The 21,836-nt window shown below is 39.5% G+C and overlaps 12 protein-coding genes across 12 annotated transcripts; 6 read left to right on the top strand and 6 right to left on the bottom strand.

Annotated features, from left to right (window-relative positions):
• Positions 1–416: 416 nt before the first annotated feature.
• On the top strand, positions 417–4,832 carry MYO4 (myosin 4; the record flags this gene model as incomplete). The annotated part of the gene is made up of 1 exon (NM_001178174.1): positions 417–4,832. One exon carries the CDS (start codon positions 417–419, stop codon positions 4,830–4,832), a length of 4,416 nt encoding a protein of 1,471 aa, NP_009373.1.
• A 102-nt stretch (positions 4,833–4,934) lies between these two features.
• Positions 4,935–5,401, bottom strand: SNC1 (SNAP receptor SNC1; the record flags this gene model as incomplete). Its single annotated transcript, NM_001178175.1, has 2 exons — positions 4,935–5,186; positions 5,300–5,401. 2 exons carry the CDS (start codon positions 5,399–5,401, stop codon positions 4,935–4,937), a joined length of 354 nt encoding a protein of 117 aa, NP_009372.1.
• Positions 5,402–5,655: 254 nt separating this feature from the next.
• Positions 5,656–7,938, top strand: GIP4 (protein phosphatase regulator GIP4; the record flags this gene model as incomplete). The annotated part of the gene is made up of 1 exon (NM_001178176.1): positions 5,656–7,938. The coding sequence occupies one exon, from the start codon at positions 5,656–5,658 to the stop codon at positions 7,936–7,938; it is 2,283 nt and encodes a 760-aa protein (NP_009371.1).
• Positions 7,939–8,212: 274 nt separating this feature from the next.
• On the top strand, positions 8,213–9,352 carry PRP45 (mRNA splicing protein PRP45; the record flags this gene model as incomplete). The annotated part of the gene is made up of 1 exon (NM_001178177.1): positions 8,213–9,352. The coding sequence occupies one exon, from the start codon at positions 8,213–8,215 to the stop codon at positions 9,350–9,352; it is 1,140 nt and encodes a 379-aa protein (NP_009370.1).
• A 107-nt stretch (positions 9,353–9,459) lies between these two features.
• Positions 9,460–9,981, bottom strand: POP5 (RNA-binding protein POP5; the record flags this gene model as incomplete). The annotated part of the gene is made up of 1 exon (NM_001178178.1): positions 9,460–9,981. One exon carries the CDS (start codon positions 9,979–9,981, stop codon positions 9,460–9,462), a length of 522 nt encoding a protein of 173 aa, NP_009369.1.
• Positions 9,982–10,735: 754 nt separating this feature from the next.
• FUN19 (Fun19p) lies at positions 10,736–11,977 on the top strand (the record flags this gene model as incomplete). Its single annotated transcript, NM_001180035.1, has 1 exon — positions 10,736–11,977. One exon carries the CDS (start codon positions 10,736–10,738, stop codon positions 11,975–11,977), a length of 1,242 nt encoding a protein of 413 aa, NP_009368.2.
• Positions 11,978–12,099: 122 nt separating this feature from the next.
• On the bottom strand, positions 12,100–12,969 carry MTW1 (MIND complex subunit MTW1; the record flags this gene model as incomplete). The annotated part of the gene is made up of 1 exon (NM_001178179.1): positions 12,100–12,969. One exon carries the CDS (start codon positions 12,967–12,969, stop codon positions 12,100–12,102), a length of 870 nt encoding a protein of 289 aa, NP_009367.1.
• A 282-nt stretch (positions 12,970–13,251) lies between these two features.
• On the bottom strand, positions 13,252–16,260 carry FUN12 (translation initiation factor eIF5B; the record flags this gene model as incomplete). The annotated part of the gene is made up of 1 exon (NM_001178180.1): positions 13,252–16,260. One exon carries the CDS (start codon positions 16,258–16,260, stop codon positions 13,252–13,254), a length of 3,009 nt encoding a protein of 1,002 aa, NP_009365.1.
• Positions 16,261–16,534: 274 nt separating this feature from the next.
• On the top strand, positions 16,535–17,644 carry RBG1 (GTP-binding protein RBG1; the record flags this gene model as incomplete). The annotated part of the gene is made up of 1 exon (NM_001178181.1): positions 16,535–17,644. The coding sequence occupies one exon, from the start codon at positions 16,535–16,537 to the stop codon at positions 17,642–17,644; it is 1,110 nt and encodes a 369-aa protein (NP_009364.1).
• A 219-nt stretch (positions 17,645–17,863) lies between these two features.
• Positions 17,864–18,667, bottom strand: YAL037W (uncharacterized protein; the record flags this gene model as incomplete). The annotated part of the gene is made up of 1 exon (NM_001178182.1): positions 17,864–18,667. One exon carries the CDS (start codon positions 18,665–18,667, stop codon positions 17,864–17,866), a length of 804 nt encoding a protein of 267 aa, NP_009363.1.
• A 501-nt stretch (positions 18,668–19,168) lies between these two features.
• YAL037C-A (uncharacterized protein) lies at positions 19,169–19,261 on the top strand (the record flags this gene model as incomplete). Its single annotated transcript, NM_001184629.1, has 1 exon — positions 19,169–19,261. The coding sequence occupies one exon, from the start codon at positions 19,169–19,171 to the stop codon at positions 19,259–19,261; it is 93 nt and encodes a 30-aa protein (NP_878040.1).
• A 137-nt stretch (positions 19,262–19,398) lies between these two features.
• On the bottom strand, positions 19,399–20,901 carry CDC19 (pyruvate kinase CDC19; the record flags this gene model as incomplete). Its single annotated transcript, NM_001178183.1, has 1 exon — positions 19,399–20,901. The coding sequence occupies one exon, from the start codon at positions 20,899–20,901 to the stop codon at positions 19,399–19,401; it is 1,503 nt and encodes a 500-aa protein (NP_009362.1).
• Between the last annotated feature and the right edge of the window lie 935 nt (positions 20,902–21,836).

Genomic DNA, 21,836 nt, shown 5'->3' with positions numbered 1-21,836 from the left:
GGTCTTTAAGAAACTCACTCTCCGGGTTATCCATAGAATGTTTACCATTCTTTAGGGTTCTGAACTAATGCGAAAAAAAAAAAAGAAAAGACTGAAAAATTCGAAAATATCTCGAAGTTTAGCAGTAGTAGATGAGAATAGGGTCTCTTTTATCGAAAACCTGCAATTGTAATACAACCTTTTTTTGAAAGTCAGCCTTTATTCTGATTCTGCATACTCAATTCCTCAATTCCTACGGAGTTATCACCTTTTTTTTTACCTTCTCTTCTTTTCTTATTGTTCTAGCTGAAAACATTGTTACCAGTTTGGCGAGACAATTTATTTTCAATACGATACCCTTTTGTTCTTCTTTTTATAATTCAATCTAATTCTAAAACACAAAAAAACAAAAAAAATCCTATAACCAGTTCTCCCGCATGTCATTTGAAGTAGGAACTAAGTGTTGGTACCCTCACAAAGAACAAGGCTGGATAGGCGGCGAAGTCACCAAGAATGACTTCTTTGAAGGAACGTTCCACTTAGAGTTGAAATTGGAGGATGGAGAAACTGTATCCATTGAAACAAATAGCTTCGAAAATGATGATGATCATCCCACGCTACCTGTACTACGAAACCCACCTATTTTAGAGTCTACTGATGACTTAACCACCCTATCATATCTGAACGAACCGGCAGTGCTGCATGCCATAAAAAAAAGATACATGAATGGACAGATATATACTTACTCTGGTATTGTCCTTATTGCCGCTAATCCCTTTGATAAAGTCGACCATTTGTACTCTCGCGAGATGATACAGAATTATTCTAGTAAGCGTAAAGATGAGCTGGAGCCGCACCTTTTTGCCATAGCAGAGGAGGCGTACAGGTTCATGGTCCATGAAAAGGCTAACCAGACTGTTGTAGTCAGTGGTGAATCCGGTGCTGGTAAGACCGTCTCTGCTAAATACATTATGAGATACTTTGCCTCAGTCCAAGAAAGCAACAATCGTGAAGGGGAAGTGGAAATGTCTCAAATCGAGAGCCAAATTTTAGCTACTAACCCGATCATGGAAGCCTTTGGTAACGCCAAAACTACCAGAAATGATAATTCCTCTCGTTTCGGCAAATATCTGCAAATTTTATTTGATGAGAATACTACCATCAGGGGGTCCAAAATTAGAACCTATCTCTTGGAAAAATCCAGGTTAGTTTATCAGCCAGAGACAGAAAGAAATTACCATATTTTTTACCAAATTTTGGAAGGATTGCCAGAACCGGTAAAACAAGAACTGCATTTGTCATCTCCCAAGGACTACCATTATACTAACCAAGGTGGACAGCCGAACATAGCTGGTATAGATGAAGCTCGAGAATACAAGATAACCACTGATGCCCTGTCATTAGTAGGTATAAACCACGAGACTCAGCTTGGAATTTTCAAAATTCTTGCAGGCTTGCTACATATAGGTAATATCGAGATGAAAATGACTAGAAACGACGCATCACTATCATCGGAAGAGCAAAACCTGCAAATCGCATGTGAATTATTGGGTATTGATCCCTTCAATTTTGCAAAATGGATTGTCAAGAAACAAATCGTCACAAGGTCTGAAAAAATTGTCACTAATTTGAATTACAATCAAGCGCTAATTGCTAGGGACTCTGTGGCGAAATTTATTTATTCCACGCTTTTTGATTGGCTAGTAGACAACATTAACAAGACATTATACGATCCTGAGCTGGATCAACAAGATCATGTCTTTTCCTTTATTGGTATTTTAGATATCTACGGGTTTGAGCATTTTGAGAAAAACTCATTCGAACAATTCTGTATAAACTATGCGAATGAAAAATTACAACAAGAGTTCAACCAGCACGTTTTCAAATTGGAGCAAGAAGAATATGTAAAGGAGGAAATTGAGTGGTCTTTCATTGAGTTCAGCGACAACCAACCTTGCATAGACTTGATTGAGAATAAACTTGGAATACTTTCTCTATTAGATGAAGAAAGTAGATTACCATCAGGCTCAGATGAATCATGGGCCTCAAAACTATATTCTGCCTTTAATAAACCGCCCTCAAATGAAGTTTTTTCGAAGCCAAGATTCGGACAAACGAAGTTTATAGTAAGCCATTATGCTGTTGATGTAGAATATGAAGTTGAAGGGTTTATTGAAAAGAATAGAGACAGCGTTTCCCTAGGTCATCTGGATGTTTTCAAAGCAACGACAAATCCAATTTTCAAACAAATTTTAGACAACAGAGAACTTAGGAGTGACGATGCTCCTGAAGAGCAAAATACTGAAAAAAAGATAATGATCCCAGCAAGATTAAGTCAAAAGAAACCAACCCTGGGATCTATGTTCAAAAAATCGCTCGGGGAATTGATGGCCATCATAAATTCTACTAATGTTCATTATATTCGTTGCATAAAACCAAATTCTGAAAAAAAGCCATGGGAGTTCGATAATTTGATGGTCTTATCGCAATTAAGAGCTTGTGGTGTGCTGGAAACAATCAGGATTTCATGTGCAGGCTTTCCATCAAGATGGACTTTTGACGAATTCGTTCAAAGATATTTCCTCCTGACGGACTACAGCTTATGGAGTGGAATTCTTTATAATCCAGACCTCCCAAAAGAGGCAATCGTCAACTTCTGTCAATCTATTCTAGATGCTACTATCTCTGATTCAGCAAAATACCAAATTGGTAATACCAAAATTTTCTTTAAAGCAGGAATGCTTGCATTTTTGGAAAAGCTAAGGACTAATAAAATGAATGAAATATGCATCATAATACAGAAAAAGATAAGGGCAAGATACTATAGGCTTCAGTATTTGCAGACCATGGAATCAATAAAGAAGTGCCAAAGCCAAATTAGAAGTTTGTTGGTTCGTACAAGGGTCGATCATGAGCTCAAGACAAGAGCTGCCATATTACTACAAACGAACATTAGAGCATTATGGAAACGGGAATACTATAGAGCTGCCATTGGGCAAATAATAAAACTACAATGTACCTGTAAAAGAAAATTGATTTTAGATAGTGTTAACAGGAAATTCATGCTCATGGCGGCAGTAATTATCCAAAGCTACATCAGATCATATGGTCACAAAACAGATTACAGAACATTGAAAAGGAGCTCCATTCTTGTACAAAGCGCCATGAGAATGCAGTTAGCTAGACGAAGGTATATAGTTCTGCAAAAAGAAGTTGAAGAACGGAATATTAGGGCTAGTTACGGGATTGGATTACTGGAGGAAGCTATCGAATTTAAGAACTCTTTCATTTTGAATCTAGAGATGTTAAATGACTCATATACAAGATTAACACAGTTGTTGCAGGGAGATTTGTCAAATATTCCATCTAAGCAAAGGCAAGAGTACGAAACGATAGTAAATGGTTATAATGATAAGATTTCCAAGCTGAAGACGTTACAAGTTGAAATCATGAATACTTTAAACAAGAAGAATGCCTTGAAGGAGAGAAAAAAGAAGCAATCTTCTTTAATACAGTCACATATGCAAAGTTTGGCTGCTATAAAAGGTAACAAACCTTCAAGATTAAGTGATGAAGTCAAATCAATGAAGCAAGAACTAGCGTTTATTGAAAACGTAATAGCACAAGATTTCACCACCACATATTCTGCTAATAAGAATGATAAAGTGAAAGGTTTGGGAATCGCAGGACAACAAGTAAAACCGAAGCTAGTCAATGTAATTCGTAGAGAATCAGGAAATCCTGATCTTCTAGAATTACTAATGGACCTGAATTGTTACACATTAGAAGTCACAGAAGGTTACTTGAAAAAAGTAAATGTTACTGAGGTGAATGGAGACAATGTTCTGGGTCCTATACACGTCATTACTACAGTGGTAAGTAGCTTAGTGAGAAATGGGTTATTGATTCAAAGTAGCAAATTCATCTCGAAAGTCCTATTGACTGTAGAAAGCATTGTTATGAGTCTACCAAAGGACGAAACAATGCTTGGTGGTATCTTTTGGTTAAGTAATCTTTCCAGACTTCCCGCATTTGCTGCAAATCAAAAAACATTATATGAAGCGAATGGTGGTGATGAAAAAGATAAGTTAACACTGATATATTTGAATGATTTGGAGAATGAAACTTTAAAAGTATTCGACAAGATTTATTCCACTTGGTTAGTGAAATTCATGAAGCATGCTTCAGCCCACATCGAGATCTTCGATATGGTTTTAAACGAGAAGCTATTTAAAAATTCTGGTGATGAGAAGTTCGCTAAATTATTCACATTCTTAAATGAATTTGATGCTGTCTTGTGTAAATTTCAAGTTGTTGACTCAATGCATACAAAAATTTTTAACGACACCCTGAAGTATCTGAACGTAATGCTATTTAATGACCTAATAACCAAATGTCCCGCGTTAAATTGGAAGTATGGGTACGAAGTGGATAGAAATATCGAGCGGTTGGTGAGCTGGTTTGAACCAAGAATTGAAGACGTTCGTCCCAATTTGATTCAAATAATTCAGGCTGTCAAGATATTACAGTTGAAGATAAGCAACTTGAACGAGTTCAAGTTACTATTCGATTTCTGGTATGCCTTGAATCCAGCCCAAATACAAGCAATTCTGTTGAAATACAAGCCTGCTAACAAGGGCGAAGCTGGAGTACCGAACGAAATCTTGAATTATTTAGCTAACGTGATCAAAAGAGAAAATCTGTCTTTGCCAGGGAAGATGGAAATTATGCTTTCTGCCCAATTTGACTCTGCTAAAAACCATCTGCGTTATGACACTAGTGCAATAACACAGAACAGCAATACAGAGGGCTTAGCTACTGTCAGTAAAATTATAAAATTAGACAGAAAATAAGAACAAAGTAAATATACGCCCATATATGTATATATGTATATATACATATATCCTACACTACATATGGAAGCTCCCTATATATATAGCATTGCGAGTGAACTTCTATCGACTAAAGTGAACAGCAATGGGGACGATGATTACAACAAGCAATATGATGATTACTAAAGCCAGACACATCTTCATTTTTAGATCCTTGTACCACATGGCTTTTCTGACCCTATTGGCACCCCTCTTAAAGCCTTGGGCTGAGACCGCTAGGTTATCGGCTTTATCTTCAATGGACGTTAATCTTTCACCTCTTTCTGCTACTTTATTTATGTTATCTCTCATTATTCCCACGGTATCATCAATTTCCTAAAAATAAACACGAAGAACGTATATGAATGTATACGCATAAGTATCAACGATGTAGAAAGTTAGTATAATGTTAATTTCCTAGATGGTACTCTGTGGCTTTCTGTACTTACAGCTTGTAGTTCCGCAGTCCTTGACTTAGACTGTACATTCTGGGGTCGTTCTTCATCGTGCTCGGATAGAGCATAAGGGTCAAAGGGAGTAGATGACGACATGGACAATGAATACGTTGCGCTTGCTATGTCTTTGGCGCAAATTTTCAATGTTTAACTAATACTTTTGACGATCTTTCTTATAGATGCTGTGGGAAAGACCCTTAAAAATGTCTGTTACCCTGCAATCAATGGTTGAAACAGCAGGAAGACGCATAATAAAGGCATATGTTTGAAGTTTGTTAGCGAATGAACAATGATAAAAGGAGTGATTGGAAGCTGAAGGTTGAGGATTTAGACTAGTTTTATATTACAACATGGTAGATGTGCAAAAGAGAAAAAAGTTGCTAGCCAAAGCTGCTGCCAGCGCTTCTATTCCGGCAATCAAAGGTTCTGTTCCGTTGGACTCGTATGATATAAAAATCATTCAATATAAGAACGCTCTTTACAAGCTGAATGAACTGAATAGGCTACTAAACGTTCTGGTACCGCATTTGAAGAAGAAAAGAGACAATGACGAGTCCTACAAAATTATTCCCCTCGTTAATTTCATCTTATCACTTTGTGAGGGTCCTATATTTAATGTAAGCCCCGTATTGGCTAAGAGGTACCATTTGCTCTGTCGATTCCAGCTGATAAAGCTAAGCGAAGTGCAGCAGAGATTATCAACTAATTTTATTGATGTAGAGGGCTGGATGTTTCCCGAGGAGGTACCCCTAGATCACTATAAATCGTGCATATACAATAATTCTCTACAATGGAAGATTTTAAATTCGCTGTCTTGCATTGCTCAAAATGCTATAAAAATTTATAATGCCAAGTTGAGACAGATTTTATTGGAAAGGGATGCGTACAAAGCTCGGTCACTTCCATTTGACACTTCAATAATTGAAGACTTGTTAAATCCAGTTGAAATGACATTGATTCTAGATTTAGCCGTTTTGATTAATGATCCAGTAAGGGATAAGTCCACCCATTCCTTTTACAAATTGCAATGGCAAGTGATGGAGAAACTGAACTCCTGTGTTCATTCGAAAATCTTCCCCATTCTAAGGACATATTACAACCAATTGCAGAAATTTTCGGAAACAAGACCTACTTCACTGTCAAATTTACAGAAGGATCTACCACATTGGGAATGGACTCTACACAGGATATACACTTTCCACTTGCGGGTTTTTTCTGTCTTGTGTGTTATTATCAGTTTCTCTAGGCAAATTTTCCTACCGAATAAACAACATTTCTTGGACATCAAGACAAGATTATCCAGCGAAAACGTGTACCATTACGATTTGATAATTTGTGAGCTGATGGCTTTGCTCTCTCCAGAATGTGATGATGTCACAGCTTTATTCGAACTGCAGGAGAATTTAAAATTTTGGACTCAAACGGCGCGTACCGATAACAATTCCTCAAGAACTCCCATTTTCCACCTTCAACCTGGTTTAGTTGTGGAATTGTTTAATAATCATATCTGCAAGATTATACCGAAATTGAGGTCCATTATGGGATTATTATCCAATTGGATGGATTGCTGGAAATATATTGAGAAAAATTATAAAACCTTCGATGAAACCAATGACTTGCGGGAGAATTTGAAAGAAAAGCTAGAAAGAGATAAGGCTCTGTATTTAGAGGTTAAAAACGCGAAAAGTAAGCTAAAGAAGAAGCCGTCAATAACAAAGCTGCCAGCCTCTTCTTCTCCATCCCCCTCACCCACATCTTCAGCAAGCCCATCAAGACAGGCCTCTTTAGAGAGCATAAGAACAAGGGCAAGGGCGCATTTAGCCTCAAATTCTTCTAGGTCTCCCTCAGTATCGCCTGTAAGGACCACTTTCAACAATAAAAACGCAGAAACGAAGAAAAGCGTGGTGTCTCCGGAGAAAAGAAAACTGATCAACGGCAGAAGGCCTAGATCCTCATCTTTGCAATCCTATACAAACAAACAACAAACCTCATATTTGAATTCTACAAGACATCCGTCAATAGCTCCACCTTCAAAGCTCAACAATCAAAGGTCCAATTCTTTGCAGTCCTCAACCATGACGTTAAATCAAAAAATCGTCCAAGATACAGTGCGGCATTTGATGAACAAAAGTGCATCTACACCCAATCCTTCTGCATCTTCATCGTTAGCGCCTTCACCAAAAGTATCCAGTATAAACAACACCTCCTCAGGAAAATCATCAAGTACCCTGATTGCCAATAGTAGTGATACTTTGGCTATAGAGACATTAACTCTAGATCCGGAGTCAAACTCCAGTGAATTGTCCATCAAAAGGGTGAGATTTGCTGGTGTACCGCCAATGACAGAGGCAGAAAATCCTAAACCAACAAAGGTGGGTTGGTACAAGAAGCCGGCTGTGCTACATTATCCGCCAATACCTGCTTCGGCAATGATCAAGCCGCTACAGCATAAGTCCAAATATAACACGCTGAGACAAGAAGAAGGGTTTACCTTTCGAAAAAGTCTTCGAGATGGATTAGAGTGGGAAAATGGCGAATCTGGCTCCGAAACTACCATGATGCCGTTTGGGATCGAAATCAAAGAGTCGACCGGGCATAGAATAGCTTCTAAAATCAGAAGCAAATTGAGATAACTCCGCACCTTATAAAAACAACTCTTTATGTCCCTGGAAAAAAAAAAGAATACATATCTAATACTATTCATATCCTTCATTGTTCTTGTCTGATGATTCAAAAGTACTCATACTATTTTTTAATATTTAATCTTTTACCTTAACGTATTATTGTAATTCTTCACGAATTTGATTTTTCCCCAGCTAAAAAGTTGATGAAAGAAGTTCAAATTATGGGGTTATTGACACATGGCAGCTCTGAGCCGAGAGGACGTATCAGCAACCTCAACCAAATATGTTTAGTAACAGACTACCACCTCCAAAACATTCTCAAGGACGAGTTTCGACGGCTTTGAGCTCAGATCGCGTTGAGCCGGCAATATTGACTGACCAAATCGCTAAAAACGTTAAGCTCGATGATTTTATTCCAAAGAGACAGTCTAATTTCGAACTATCGGTTCCTTTGCCAACGAAAGCAGAAATCCAAGAATGTACAGCAAGAACCAAGTCATACATTCAGCGGCTTGTGAATGCGAAACTAGCCAACTCAAATAACAGGGCATCATCAAGGTACGTCACCGAAACACATCAGGCACCCGCGAATCTATTATTGAACAACAGCCACCATATTGAGGTAGTGTCCAAGCAAATGGATCCATTGTTGCCAAGGTTCGTTGGGAAGAAGGCGAGAAAGGTTGTAGCACCCACAGAAAACGACGAAGTCGTGCCTGTTCTCCATATGGATGGCAGCAATGATAGGGGAGAAGCTGATCCAAATGAGTGGAAGATACCTGCAGCTGTGTCAAACTGGAAAAATCCAAATGGTTATACCGTGGCCTTGGAAAGACGTGTAGGTAAAGCTCTTGACAACGAAAATAATACCATCAACGATGGGTTTATGAAGCTCTCCGAAGCGTTAGAAAACGCTGACAAGAAGGCAAGACAAGAGATCAGGTCCAAAATGGAATTGAAGCGGCTTGCTATGGAACAGGAAATGCTTGCTAAAGAATCTAAATTGAAAGAATTGAGCCAACGAGCCAGATACCACAACGGGACTCCGCAGACGGGAGCAATAGTTAAGCCCAAAAAGCAAACGAGCACAGTGGCCAGACTAAAAGAGCTGGCGTACTCTCAAGGAAGAGACGTATCCGAAAAGATAATTCTGGGCGCAGCAAAGCGTTCAGAACAACCGGATCTGCAGTACGATTCAAGATTTTTCACAAGAGGGGCAAATGCCTCCGCCAAAAGGCATGAAGACCAGGTTTATGACAACCCACTGTTCGTCCAACAAGATATTGAAAGCATATACAAGACCAACTACGAAAAGCTGGACGAAGCGGTCAATGTTAAGAGTGAAGGTGCCAGTGGTTCTCACGGCCCCATTCAGTTTACTAAAGCTGAATCCGATGATAAATCGGATAACTATGGCGCCTAGGCCCAGGATGAGCACTAGGAAAACAAAGCATTCTTGTGCTTGAGTTGTATTATAGATAAAAAAATAAAACTACTGCATATACGTGTACATCTATATATTAATATATTCTAATCGTCCTCGTTTTCGTTTTCGTTTTCCCTTCCAATTTTCTTGAAATCATTGATAATAAAGTCATTATCGCTGAGGTGTGATGATTGACTACACTTGATTATGTTCAGAATTTTAGAATTCCTTCTCATAGCAAACTGCTCTATTTTCTTGATGGTCCCACTTACCTTGACGGGGTTCACGATCAGTCCATCGACGTCGCCAATTTTCGACATCAACATCAATGCCATGATAACAAGGTCGCAATCCTCTCGATGGCATCGGATTATCCCCGTAGACGTCTTATTTGAAAAGTATTTCAACTGCAAGAGAGAGTTACATTTTGCAGACCCATAGTCGCCCAGATTCAACGACAGCGAGCGTCGTATCTCTTGGAGTATCGACTTTATGGACACATCCGCAGGCGATGCTCTGTGATGCGAAAGCAAGATGTCTGCTTTCGACACAGATTCCTCAACGTTGGTGTCTGTAGGTGGGAATATAATTTCAAAAAGGATATATCTACTTTTTAAACGTACCATTTATCGACTTGTTTCTTTGTTGCACTAACTATTGCTATCACATTAATCTGATAGTGAAAAGTAAAATATTTTTCAAGAGCGCTAAGCAAGAACAAAACAAAACAAAGTCAGGAGGCAATTAAAGACAACAAGATAGAAAAACCAGAGTGGTTGCTGTGGTAGTACGTTGGGGGCTCGTTTGTCGAGGTTTTTAAGCAGGTTTGAATGGAAGAAGAAAAAAACGAGCACTTACTGGAGTTACTTGGTAAGAAAAGAGTAAGAGGGTTTGGTGGGTGATATATATTTTCATGCCACCAACTGCGAAAAGACAAGGCATGCATCCATGGCTGGTGAAGTGTTTGTTTAGGATATGAACTTCAACCCAATTCAGTTCCCTCACAAACATCGTCTTTCTTCCTTCACCCACAGGTGCAGGCGCCGCCATGGGTGAGCCTGAGACAGGGTCAACACATTAGATCGATTCAAAGTTACGACAGTCATACAGATAATGAAACGACATATTTGAACTGGTAAACGAGCTTGCCATTGGCTCTGAGTATGCCCAATGCTTCTTTAGTGAATAATGTTCACTAAAACTGTTGGTACATCCGTGCACCTCCGCTAGATGAGGTGCAGGGGTCTATCAAGAACCCCCTTCTTCCTAAGAGAACCGCTTATAAAAGTAGCCACATGGTTCATAACATCCCCGTTATGGCTCATACACTGGGCATCGATAAACAGGATATTCGCGCATCGTAACATTTATAGGGGAAACATGGGATTATATTCTCCTGAATCTGAAAAGTCTCAATTAAATATGAATTACATTGGTAAGGATGATTCGCAGTCCATTTTCAGACGTCTGAATCAGAATTTGAAAGCAAGTAACAACAATAACGATAGTAATAAAAACGGTTTAAACATGAGTGATTATAGCAATAATTCACCCTATGGGCGCTCGTACGACGTAAGAATTAACCAGAACTCACAAAATAATGGCAATGGATGCTTTTCTGGCAGCATTGACTCCTTGGTTGATGAACATATAATACCATCGCCACCTTTGTCGCCCAAGCTGGAGTCGAAAATTAGCCACAATGGCTCACCCCGCATGGCCTCTTCAGTGCTAGTGGGATCTACGCCTAAAGGCGCTGTAGAGAATGTGCTGTTCGTGAAGCCTGTATGGCCCAATGGGTTATCAAGAAAAAGGTACCGCTACGCCACCTACGGGTTTCTGTCTCAATACAAAATTTTCAGCAATTTGGCCCAACCATATTCTAAGAACATTATCAACCGGTACAACAATCTGGCCTATAATGCTAGACATAAATATTCCAAATACAATGATGATATGACTCCTCCTCCTCTGCCTTCCTCTTCTTCTAGATTACCTTCCCCGTTAGCATCTCCGAATTTGAATAGACAAGCAAGATATAATATGAGGAAACAGGCTCTCTACAATAACAATCTAGGAAAGTTTGAATCCGACACTGAATGGATACCACGGAAACGCAAGGTATACTCACCACAAAGAAGAACGATGACTACCAGTCCACATCGCGCCAAGAAGTTCTCACCCTCTGCATCCACTCCTCACACTAACATTGCATCCATTGAGGCGATTCATGATGCTCCTCAATATATACCAAACGTCTCATGGAAAAAATTACCAGATTACTCTCCGCCCTTATCTACGCTTCCTACAGACAGTAACAAGTCACTCAAGATCGAGTGGAAGGGGTCTCCAATGGACCTGTCCACAGACCCGCTGAGGAACGAGCTACACCCTGCTGAACTAGTTCTCGCTCAAACTCTAAGGTTACCTTGTGATTTGTATCTGGATTCTAAGAGAAGGTTATTTTTGGAAAAAGTTTATAGACTAAAGAAAGGGTTGCCGTTTAGAAGGACCGACGCCCAAAAAGCCTGTAGGATCGACGTTAATAAAGCATCAAGACTATTCCAAGCTTTCGAGAAGGTTGGCTGGCTACAGGATTCGAATTTTACGAAGTACTTATAATACACATGGTGGTATGCATTTTAAACATGGTTTTCTTTTATCCAATTTTTTAGCATTTTTCTACATAATACATTCGTGAATACATACATCATATCATAGCACATACTTTTTCCCACTTTATATTATAACACATCATCAAGTAAATCCAATTGAGGCTCTTCAATATCTATACTAACTATATCCCCTGCTTGCGTCCTCGCATCCGGCTTGGCAGACTGTTTTTCGTCCTCTTTATCACCTAGTAGCCCCAATTTTCGTAGGACATTATTCGTCCTTATATCGATATATCGTGTTCTGAAATCCTTATTATTTTGCTTCCCGTTGGTCTTCAATCTCTGCAGTAGTGCCTCTACCTCCTCTGTTGAACTGGTACTTTCACTATCAACATATAGTTTACGTAATGAATCAGTCAGTAGAGTCATTGTGTCATCTATAGGTTTTAACGACTCCAAAATTTTCTGCAATTGTACATCGTCTTTGCATTTCAGTAACTCGTTTAGCTTTTGTTTGAATCCTCTTATCGTAAACAACAGTCTTTTCACTTTTGTAACTCTTTTCAATAGCATTTCATTCTTTTTGAACGCTAACTCCACGTCGTTCACTTTCTCTCGAAGTTTCTCCTCACTTTTCTTCAACTCATTCTCATCTACAATGACCAGATCCTTTTGGTTCTCCAATCTAAAAACATTGGCGTCCAAATACTCTTCAGGGATTCGAAGGACGTTCCTCAAAACATATAGTTCTAGTTTGTCAAAATTCTTATCCACGGAGTTTTCCAAAAGTGATTCCAACTTAGCAACTCCACTTTTGATCTCTTCTCCATAATCTTCCTCGCCGATTTTGCTCTTGGATAGCAGATATTTTTCCATGGCAGCAGTGCACTTGTACATAATTTCATTTACAGCATTAATGATATCATCAACAAGCGAGATGGGCGGATATCCCAAATGCTCTGTCAATATTGAGGTGGATCTCATAGTGGGAGCAGACATGGTTGTTTTGATCGTCTTAACCCAGTTTCAACGTGTTATTACTCAACTTCCTAATAAATGCCAACTTATATTCAATGCCTCTTATTTACCTTTTTTGTTTACGCGTACTATAAAAATTTCCAAGGTTGAAAGACAGCAAGGTGAAAGAAGTAAAATGGCAATGAAAAGTAAGATAGAATTGAAACTAATACACAAAGGTTCACATTTTTATATACAATTACCTATTTAATTCATTAAATTTTGTAGAATGTGATTGGGTTGACAAGTCAGCGTATGCCATGCTCATTCGATGCCGAAAACGACCTTCAGCTTCTTCAATAGCAGCCAATCGGATCTAGCAACTTGGTCCCTAAAAGCTTTATCCTTCAAAGTGTCAATAGATCTTCTTGAAACCAAGGAGTATAATGTATCATTCTCGTCAACATGACGACCCCAGATAGGTTGTTGACCGGAGGGATCTTCTAGACGGACGGCAACACCAGCAGCGGTTTGGCCCTTCTTTACTTCTTGGACAGGTTGATGGTTGATTTCTAAAGAGATGACTTTACCTAATATCAAAGTTTGTCTTTCCTTTGTAGTAGGGTCGGTTTTCACAGCGCAAATAGGAGTTCCCACACGTAGAGTACCTTCCAGAACGTCTACACCAATAATCATTGGACCACGTTTGTTAATAATTTGTAAGGTTTGTAAGACACATGGGAAAATAGCGTAATCTAGGAAATCTTTACGACGTTCTTCCAATAACTTTTCTTGGTATGCTGTAAATGAATCAAATAAATGATAGATGACGTCTGCATTAAAGATCTTAATTCCTTCTTGTTCAGCGTATTGTTCAGCTTCCTTATCCACTTTAACATCAAAACATAACATCACGGCATACTCTGGAGCCTTTTCCAACATAGTGGAGGCTTTCATAACATCACGCTTGTACACTGGACCTAACCCGATAGACATCACAGGGATTTTCATGTCTTTCAAGAAATCCAACAAAGCTTCCAAAGAACCCAAGGTGGATGCTTGGACCACAACACCTTTACCAGTTGTGTCAACGGAGTCCAACAAACCAGTCAAATCATCCATAACGTCGTCCATCAATTCATCTTCGTCATCTTCAGGACCGACAACTAGCAGCCTAGAACCAGAAACGGCTTTTTCTAAATCATTAGCGGCAATCTTGACACCTAAAGCAGCCTTGACTTCTTTGTGGTGGACATATTCAGATTTCAAACGTAGTTCACGTAATGGTTGTGGTGTTAGTAATGCTCTGATATTCGTTACAATTGGACCATTCATACCACACAGTACAATACGGTCACCTTCTCTCAAGTAACCGTTGGACAAGATAACATCAATTGTGGTACCAAAACCTTCTACGACTTTCACTTCCAAAATGGTTGCTTCCACGTGAGACAAGTACATCAATTGTTTGGACATCCTCTTTTGGGTCAATTCTAATAGCAACCACAATAAATCTGGAACACCCTCACCGGTGACGGCAGATGTTGGGACAATGGAGACATACTTAGACATATTTTTGTTTTGGAAATACAATTCCGAATTCAAACCTTGTTCAGCTAATTCCAATTGAATCTTAGAATACCTAGATTGAAATTCCTCTTGAACAGCTCTTGATTGCTTTGCAAAGGAGTCTCTGAATGAATTGTTTGGAATGGCTTTCCAGTCATATAATCTATCAATTTTGTTTAGGGCAACGACAAATGGAGCCTTTCTATCTCTTAACAGTTTGATAGATTCAATAGTCTGTTGTTCCAAACCATGCATAATGTCAATAACCAAAATTGCGATGTTACACAATGAAGAACCTCTTGAACGTAAGTTAGAGAAGGATTCGTGACCTGGGGTATCAATAACCAAAAGACCTGGGACATCAAAAGTTTGTTTTTCATATTCAGCCATAACTTTAGTTTTTGCCTTAATAGCGTCGATGGGGAAATAAGTGGCACCAATCTGTTGGGTGATGCCACCAGCTTCACCACCTTGAACGTTGGTTTGTCTGATTTTGTCTAACAATTTAGTCTTACCGGTATCGACATGACCCAAAATACAACAAATTGGGGAACGAAGATCTTTTTTGTTTGGAGAAGCGCTGGATGGAGTTGGAGTAGCTGCTGGTGTAGCTGCTGGTGTGCTTTTGGCAACTTCATGCACATGTGCTCTTTCTTCTTCTTCTTCTTCTTCTTCTTCTCCTTCTTCTTCTTCTTCGCCTTGATTTTGGTCTTCATTTTCATGGCTTGCGGTGGATTCTTGCGTTTCTTCGTTGGTTCCCTCCTCGTCATCATCACCAAGAGCCAAATTTTCCCAATCATCAATCAAAACATCTTCGGATTCTTTGAGTTCGTCATCAGGTACAACTTCCGAGTCTTTCTTAGAGTCAGATTTAATGGCTTCGGAGGCGTTTTCCTGGGTTGTTCTCTTCTTCTTCTTGCTGTAAACAACCTTCTTTGGTTTGTTTTCTTCTCCATCCTTCTTGGCCAGACCGGCAACTTTGACGTTACCGGAAGACAATAAAGCGGCACGTCTTCTTTCCAATAATTTCTTTTCTTCTTTTTGCTTTCTGGTCAATAGCTTACCTTCAGCCTTTCGTTTTTCACGCTTTGCCTTCTCCTTTTCCTTTTTAGCTGCTTTAGCTTCTTCCTTCATTTTTTCTTCGTTGGCCAATCTTTCCTCCTCTTCTTTCTCCAATCTTTCTTCTTCCTCTCTTTCCAACTTTTCTTGTTCTTCAAGTTGTTTCTTCAATTCTAATTGACGTCTCAAAGCAGCCAAACCGGCAGGTACTTTCTTGGCTGGCTTCTTAGCACTAGCACTTGGTTTATCACTTTCACCTTTAGATTTTTGGGATTTCTCAGCAGCAGCCTTCTCAGCAGCAGCTTTTTCAACATTTTGCTTGTTCAACTCCTTGTTCTTCTCCTTTTGAGCTTGCTGTTGGGCCTTCTTCCTGGCAGCTTGTTCTTTCTTCTTCTGCTTCTCCTTTTCCTTTTTTTCCTTCTCCTTTTCCTTCTTGGACTTTAGTATAGGCTTACCATCCTTCTTCTCTTCAATAACCTTCTTTTCTTGCTTCTTCTTCGATTGCTTCAAAGTAGACATGAAGTCGCCTTCAATGGCCTCAGCACCTTCAGCACTTGCACTTGCTTCTCTGGAAGTGTCATCTGCACCTGCGCTGCTTTCTGGATTTGGAGTTGGCGTGGCACTGATTTCTTCGTTCTGGGCGGCGTCTTCTTCGAATTCCTCATCCCAGTAGTTCTGTTGGTTCTTTTTACTCTTTTTCGCCATCTTTCACTTATCTGATGTTCCTGATTGCCCTTCTTATCCCCTCAAAGTTCACCTTTGCCACTTATTCTAGTGCAAGATCTCTTGCTTTCAATGGGCTTAAAGCTTGAAAAATTTTTTCACATCACAAGCGACGAGGGCCCGTTTTTTTCATCGATGAGCTATAAGAGTTTTCCACTTTTAAGATGGGATATTACGGTGTGATGAGGGCGCAATGATAGGAAGTGTTTGAAGCTAGATGCAGTAGGTGCAAGCGTAGAGTTGTTGATTGAGCAAAATGTCTACTACAGTTGAAAAAATCAAAGCTATCGAAGATGAAATGGCCCGTACCCAAAAGAACAAGGCCACATCTTTCCATTTGGGTCAACTGAAGGCCAAGCTGGCCAAACTGAGAAGAGAATTGTTGACCAGTGCTTCATCCGGCAGCGGTGGTGGTGCTGGTATTGGTTTTGATGTGGCTAGAACTGGTGTGGCCAGTGTGGGGTTTGTCGGGTTCCCGTCGGTGGGGAAATCTACATTACTGTCCAAGTTGACTGGTACTGAGTCTGAAGCAGCTGAGTACGAGTTTACCACCCTGGTTACCGTCCCCGGTGTCATTCGTTATAAAGGTGCCAAGATCCAAATGTTGGATTTACCTGGTATTATCGATGGTGCTAAGGATGGTAGAGGTAGAGGTAAGCAAGTTATTGCCGTGGCAAGAACCTGTAACCTGTTATTTATCATCCTAGATGTGAACAAACCCTTGCATCATAAGCAAATCATTGAGAAGGAACTGGAAGGTGTGGGGATTCGTCTGAATAAAACTCCGCCAGATATCTTGATCAAAAAAAAAGAGAAAGGTGGTATTTCCATCACAAACACAGTCCCATTGACCCATCTGGGGAATGACGAAATCAGAGCCGTTATGAGCGAGTACAGAATAAATAGCGCTGAGATTGCCTTCAGGTGTGATGCCACTGTGGATGATTTGATTGATGTTTTGGAAGCTTCGTCAAGAAGATACATGCCTGCCATCTATGTGTTAAACAAGATTGATTCTCTGTCAATAGAGGAATTGGAATTACTTTACCGAATTCCTAATGCCGTGCCTATTTCGTCTGGTCAAGATTGGAACTTGGACGAGCTGTTGCAAGTCATGTGGGATAGACTAAATCTAGTCCGTATTTACACTAAACCAAAGGGCCAAATACCAGATTTTACCGACCCTGTGGTGCTAAGATCAGACCGTTGCAGTGTCAAGGATTTTTGTAACCAAATTCATAAATCTTTAGTGGACGACTTTAGAAATGCTCTGGTTTACGGTAGCAGTGTCAAACATCAACCTCAATACGTGGGGTTGAGTCACATTTTGGAAGACGAAGATGTTGTTACCATCTTGAAAAAGTGATTCTCGAACAAAAAATAATATAAGAAATGAAAAAAAAAAAAAATAATTCATAATTGAATATACAAGCATTTGTATTCGAAAAGGGGGTATCGGTTATTTTTTTTCGCTGTTTTTCTTCCACCGTTTGAGTATAGAGCATCTATAACATTTAATTATCTCTACATAATGAATAAAAAAAACAGTCGTAATAATTAAAAATGTTATGCTACCGAGGGCTCTTCAAAAGCGACCTCGCTTTGTGGTACCCATAAGCATTCTGTTATCGATCGTAGAGTTTTCTGGTAAATTGACACATCTCCTCTTGACTGAGCTCGTCTGCCTACGTTTTAGAATTTCCTGGGTTTGGCCAAACTCCCACAGTTCTTTATCATTCAGAATATCGAACTCATCGGATGTACTGATGGATATGTTCAGGGTTGCTTTCATATATTGCAAAGAATCCTGGATGGTCACTAGTGGATAGTAGGTCATCACCCTGGAAATAAGAAATTTGAGAAGTGCGCAATCATAGGAATGTGATGATATAACCAAGATATTTCCAAAATGACTAAATGACTTAAAGAGTGCCAACAGATCGTTGAATGCCTGGTACTGTACCAAGGGCTCACCACTGAGGACATTCGAATTACAAAACTGGGGCAGTGATTGGATTGTATCGGTTTGTGCCTGTGTTAAAGATGTTTTTATCTTTTTGCCCATCTGCAAGTACTGTCCAACGAATTTCTGTAGTAGTATTGTATTGTTTCGTATATACAAATCAATTGCGGCCTTCTTTGTTGCTACTGCTGCTGTAGTTGGTGAGCAAAGATTCACGACTACCGAATTAGAGTTCCTGAAATACTGGGTATAAAACGACGCTATCTTTTCAGTACTTAGATTGACACCAATGATGAACTTAATATTTTCATATTGCAAAAGAATAGGTTGTGTCAATATCTCACAGGGTCCAAAATAAACATTGGTATCCAGTTTTTGTAACTTCAGGTCATCTATGGGGCTTGAATCTTCGATTTCCATATCCATAGCAGTGTTATTTCCTTTGCTTTTTGCGTAATTATTGGCACTATGTCACTGATTATATAAGCCACTTCAGTTTTCTTCCCATCTAATTAATTTTTCTTCGAAACACATTCTGTAAATAAGGGATTATGTTATGAAAAGAATACGTACTAGATGGCTAGAAGAATAGGACGGAGTAGCACTTATCGTTTCTGATAAGAGGATCAATCCTTTGAAATCTTGAAACGCGAATAAATTTAGGACACTAATTGAATCTGCCCGCGTCATTTTTTATAAAAAATAGATTAAACCACCAAACGAAGGCCAGAAGCTGAACATAGTTCACTGGCATCTGCATTTATGTACCCATGTATAACCTTCCAAGTTAGTTCTTGGGAAACGAAAATTATATTGAATTTTTTATTGAATTTTTAGCGTATCCTTTCGCCATCCTGATAATCATGATAACCTTGAGGGAAGATTATCTTGCGATGGGAGGGATCAAATTTAGCAAATTTTGACTCTATGTCAATCTCGTTTCCAAAAATGCAACACCTCATCGTTATGACGACAATTGGAGACAAAAAGGTTAACAATAACATAATACTCTTTTTATAGAATACCTTATAAAATGTATGTTATTTAAGTAACTTATAAATCTTTATTTGAGTTGAAAAGAAAAACCATGTCTTTATATAAAATTTAAAAAATATAATTCAAAAAAATAATATCTTCATTCAATCATGATTCTTTTTTTAAACGGTAGAGACTTGCAAAGTGTTGGAGTGACCAGCACCGGCCTTGAAACCTTGGATGGAAACGTAAGTGTCACCCTTCTTCAAGATACCGAATTCCTTAGCCTTTTCAATACCGAAGTTGATACGGGCTTCAACATCATCAGTCCAGTCAGAGACAGGTTCCTTTTCGAAAACGAATGGGAAGACACCTCTGTACAAGTGAGAGAATCTAGCAGCTCTTGGGCATCTGGTAACCAAGATGATTGGACAGTTTGGTCTGTACTTGGAAACCAATCTTGGGGTGGTACCGGAAGTGGACAAGACAATGATAGCCTTGGCCTTTTGTTCGAAAACAGCAGCGACAGCGGAGGCAGCGACGGTTTCGGTGGTGGAGGTTGGCTTTGGAGTACAGTTTCTCATGTCATCGTAGTTTGGCAAGTAAGCGATAGCTTGTTCAGCAATGACAGCGGTTTCAGCCATAGTGGTAACGGCGTTGATTGGGTAGTTACCCTTGGCGGTTTCACCAGACAACATAACACAGTCAGCACCATCCAAGATAGCGTTACCGACATCGGAAACTTCAGCTCTGGTTGGTCTTGGGTTGTAAGTCATGGATTCCAACATTTGGGTAGCACAGATAACTGGCTTACCAGCCAAGTTAGACTTAGCAATCAATTTCTTTTGGACAGCCAAGACTTCTGGGGCTGGGATTTCAATACCCAAGTCACCTCTGGCAACCATAACACCGTCAGTGACCTTCAAGATTTCGTCGAAGTTGTTAACACCTTGTTGGTTTTCAATCTTGACAATGATCTTGACGTCCTTACCTTGTTCACCCAAGACTTCTCTGATGGTCAAAACATCGTTGGCGGTTCTGATGAAAGAAGCGAAGACCATGTGGACACCGTTCTTGACACCGAATCTCAAATCTTCCTTGTCCTTTTCAGACAAAGCTGGCAAATCGACATCGGTACCTGGTAAGTTGACACCCTTGTGGGAACAGATCTTACCGGCGTTCAAAGCCTTGACCTTCAAAGTCTTGTCGTCAACGACTTCCAAAACTTGGAAAGACAAAACACCATCATCAACGTAGATGATTCTACCAGCGGAGATGACCTTGGTGATGTTCTTGTAGTCAACGTACATGATCTTGTCGTCACAAGCCTTAGCGTACTTGTCATCGGTGGTGAAGATCATTTCGTGGTTTGGTGGGATTGGGTAGTCAACATCGTTGGTGGTGGTACCAGTTCTGATTTCTGGACCCTTGGTGTCCAAAGCAATGGCCAATGGTCTACCTGGGTACAATTCTTCGGACTTTCTGGCGTTGTCAATGACAGACTTGTGGTATTCGTAAGAACCGTGAGAGAAGTTCATACGGACAATGTTCAAACCAGCCTTTCTCAAAGCAACCAAGGTTTCTGGGTTGTTGGTCTTTGGACCGATGGTACCAATGATGGAGGTTCTTCTCAAGTCAGAACCAGCAACAACGTTTAATGAGGTCAATCTTTCTAATCTAGACATTGTGATGATGTTTTATTTGTTTTGATTGGTGTCTTGTAAATAGAAACAAGAGAGAATAATAAACAAGTTAAGAATAAAAAACCAAAGGATGAAAAAGAATGAATATGAAAAAGAGTAGAGAATAACTTTGAAAGGGGACCATGATATAACTGGAAAAAAGAGGTTCTTGGAAATGAAAAGTTACCAAAGAGTATTTATAATTCAGAAAAAAAAGCCAACGAATATCGTTTTGATGGCGAGCCTTTTTTTTTTTTTAGGAAGACACTAAAGGTACCTAGCATCATATGGGAAGGAAAGGAAATCACTTGGAAGACATCACAAGCATTCATTTACCAAGAGAAAAAATATGCATTTTAGCTAAGATCCATTGAACAAAGCACTCACTCAACTCAACTGAATGAACGAAAGAAGAAAGAACAGTAGAAAACACTTTGTGACGGTGCGGAACACATTTACGTAGCTATCATGCTGAATTCTACTATGAAAATCTCCCAATCTGTCGATGGCAAAACGACCCACGTGGCAGAGTTGGGTCAAGTGCCAGTTTCTGGATTAAGTAACAGATACAGACATCACACGCCATAGAGGAATCCCGCCGTTGCGAGAGATGGAAAACAATAGAGCCGAAATTGTGGAAGCCCGATGTCTGGGTGTACATTTTTTTTTTTTCTTTCTTTCTCTTTCAATAATCTTTCCTTTTTCCATTTAGCTTGCCGGAAAAACTTTCGGGTAGCGAAAATCTTTCTGCCGGAAAAATTAGCTATTTTTTTCTTCCTTATTATTTTTTTAGTTCTGAAGTTTGACCAGGGCGCTACCCTGACCGTATCACAACCGACGATCCGGGGTCATGGCGGCTATTTTTTTTTTTTTTTTTTTTTTCCTTGTGATTGTTTATTTACATTTGGATCAATTCTAACAAAAAAAAAATAAGGGGG

Source organism: Saccharomyces cerevisiae, chromosome I (genome assembly GCF_000146045.2).
Source record: "Saccharomyces cerevisiae S288C chromosome I, complete sequence".
Taxonomy (NCBI): Eukaryota; Fungi; Ascomycota; class Saccharomycetes; order Saccharomycetales; family Saccharomycetaceae; genus Saccharomyces; species Saccharomyces cerevisiae.
The sequence above is the reverse complement of the archived record's forward strand: the minus strand, read 5'-3'. Positions and strand labels throughout refer to the sequence as shown.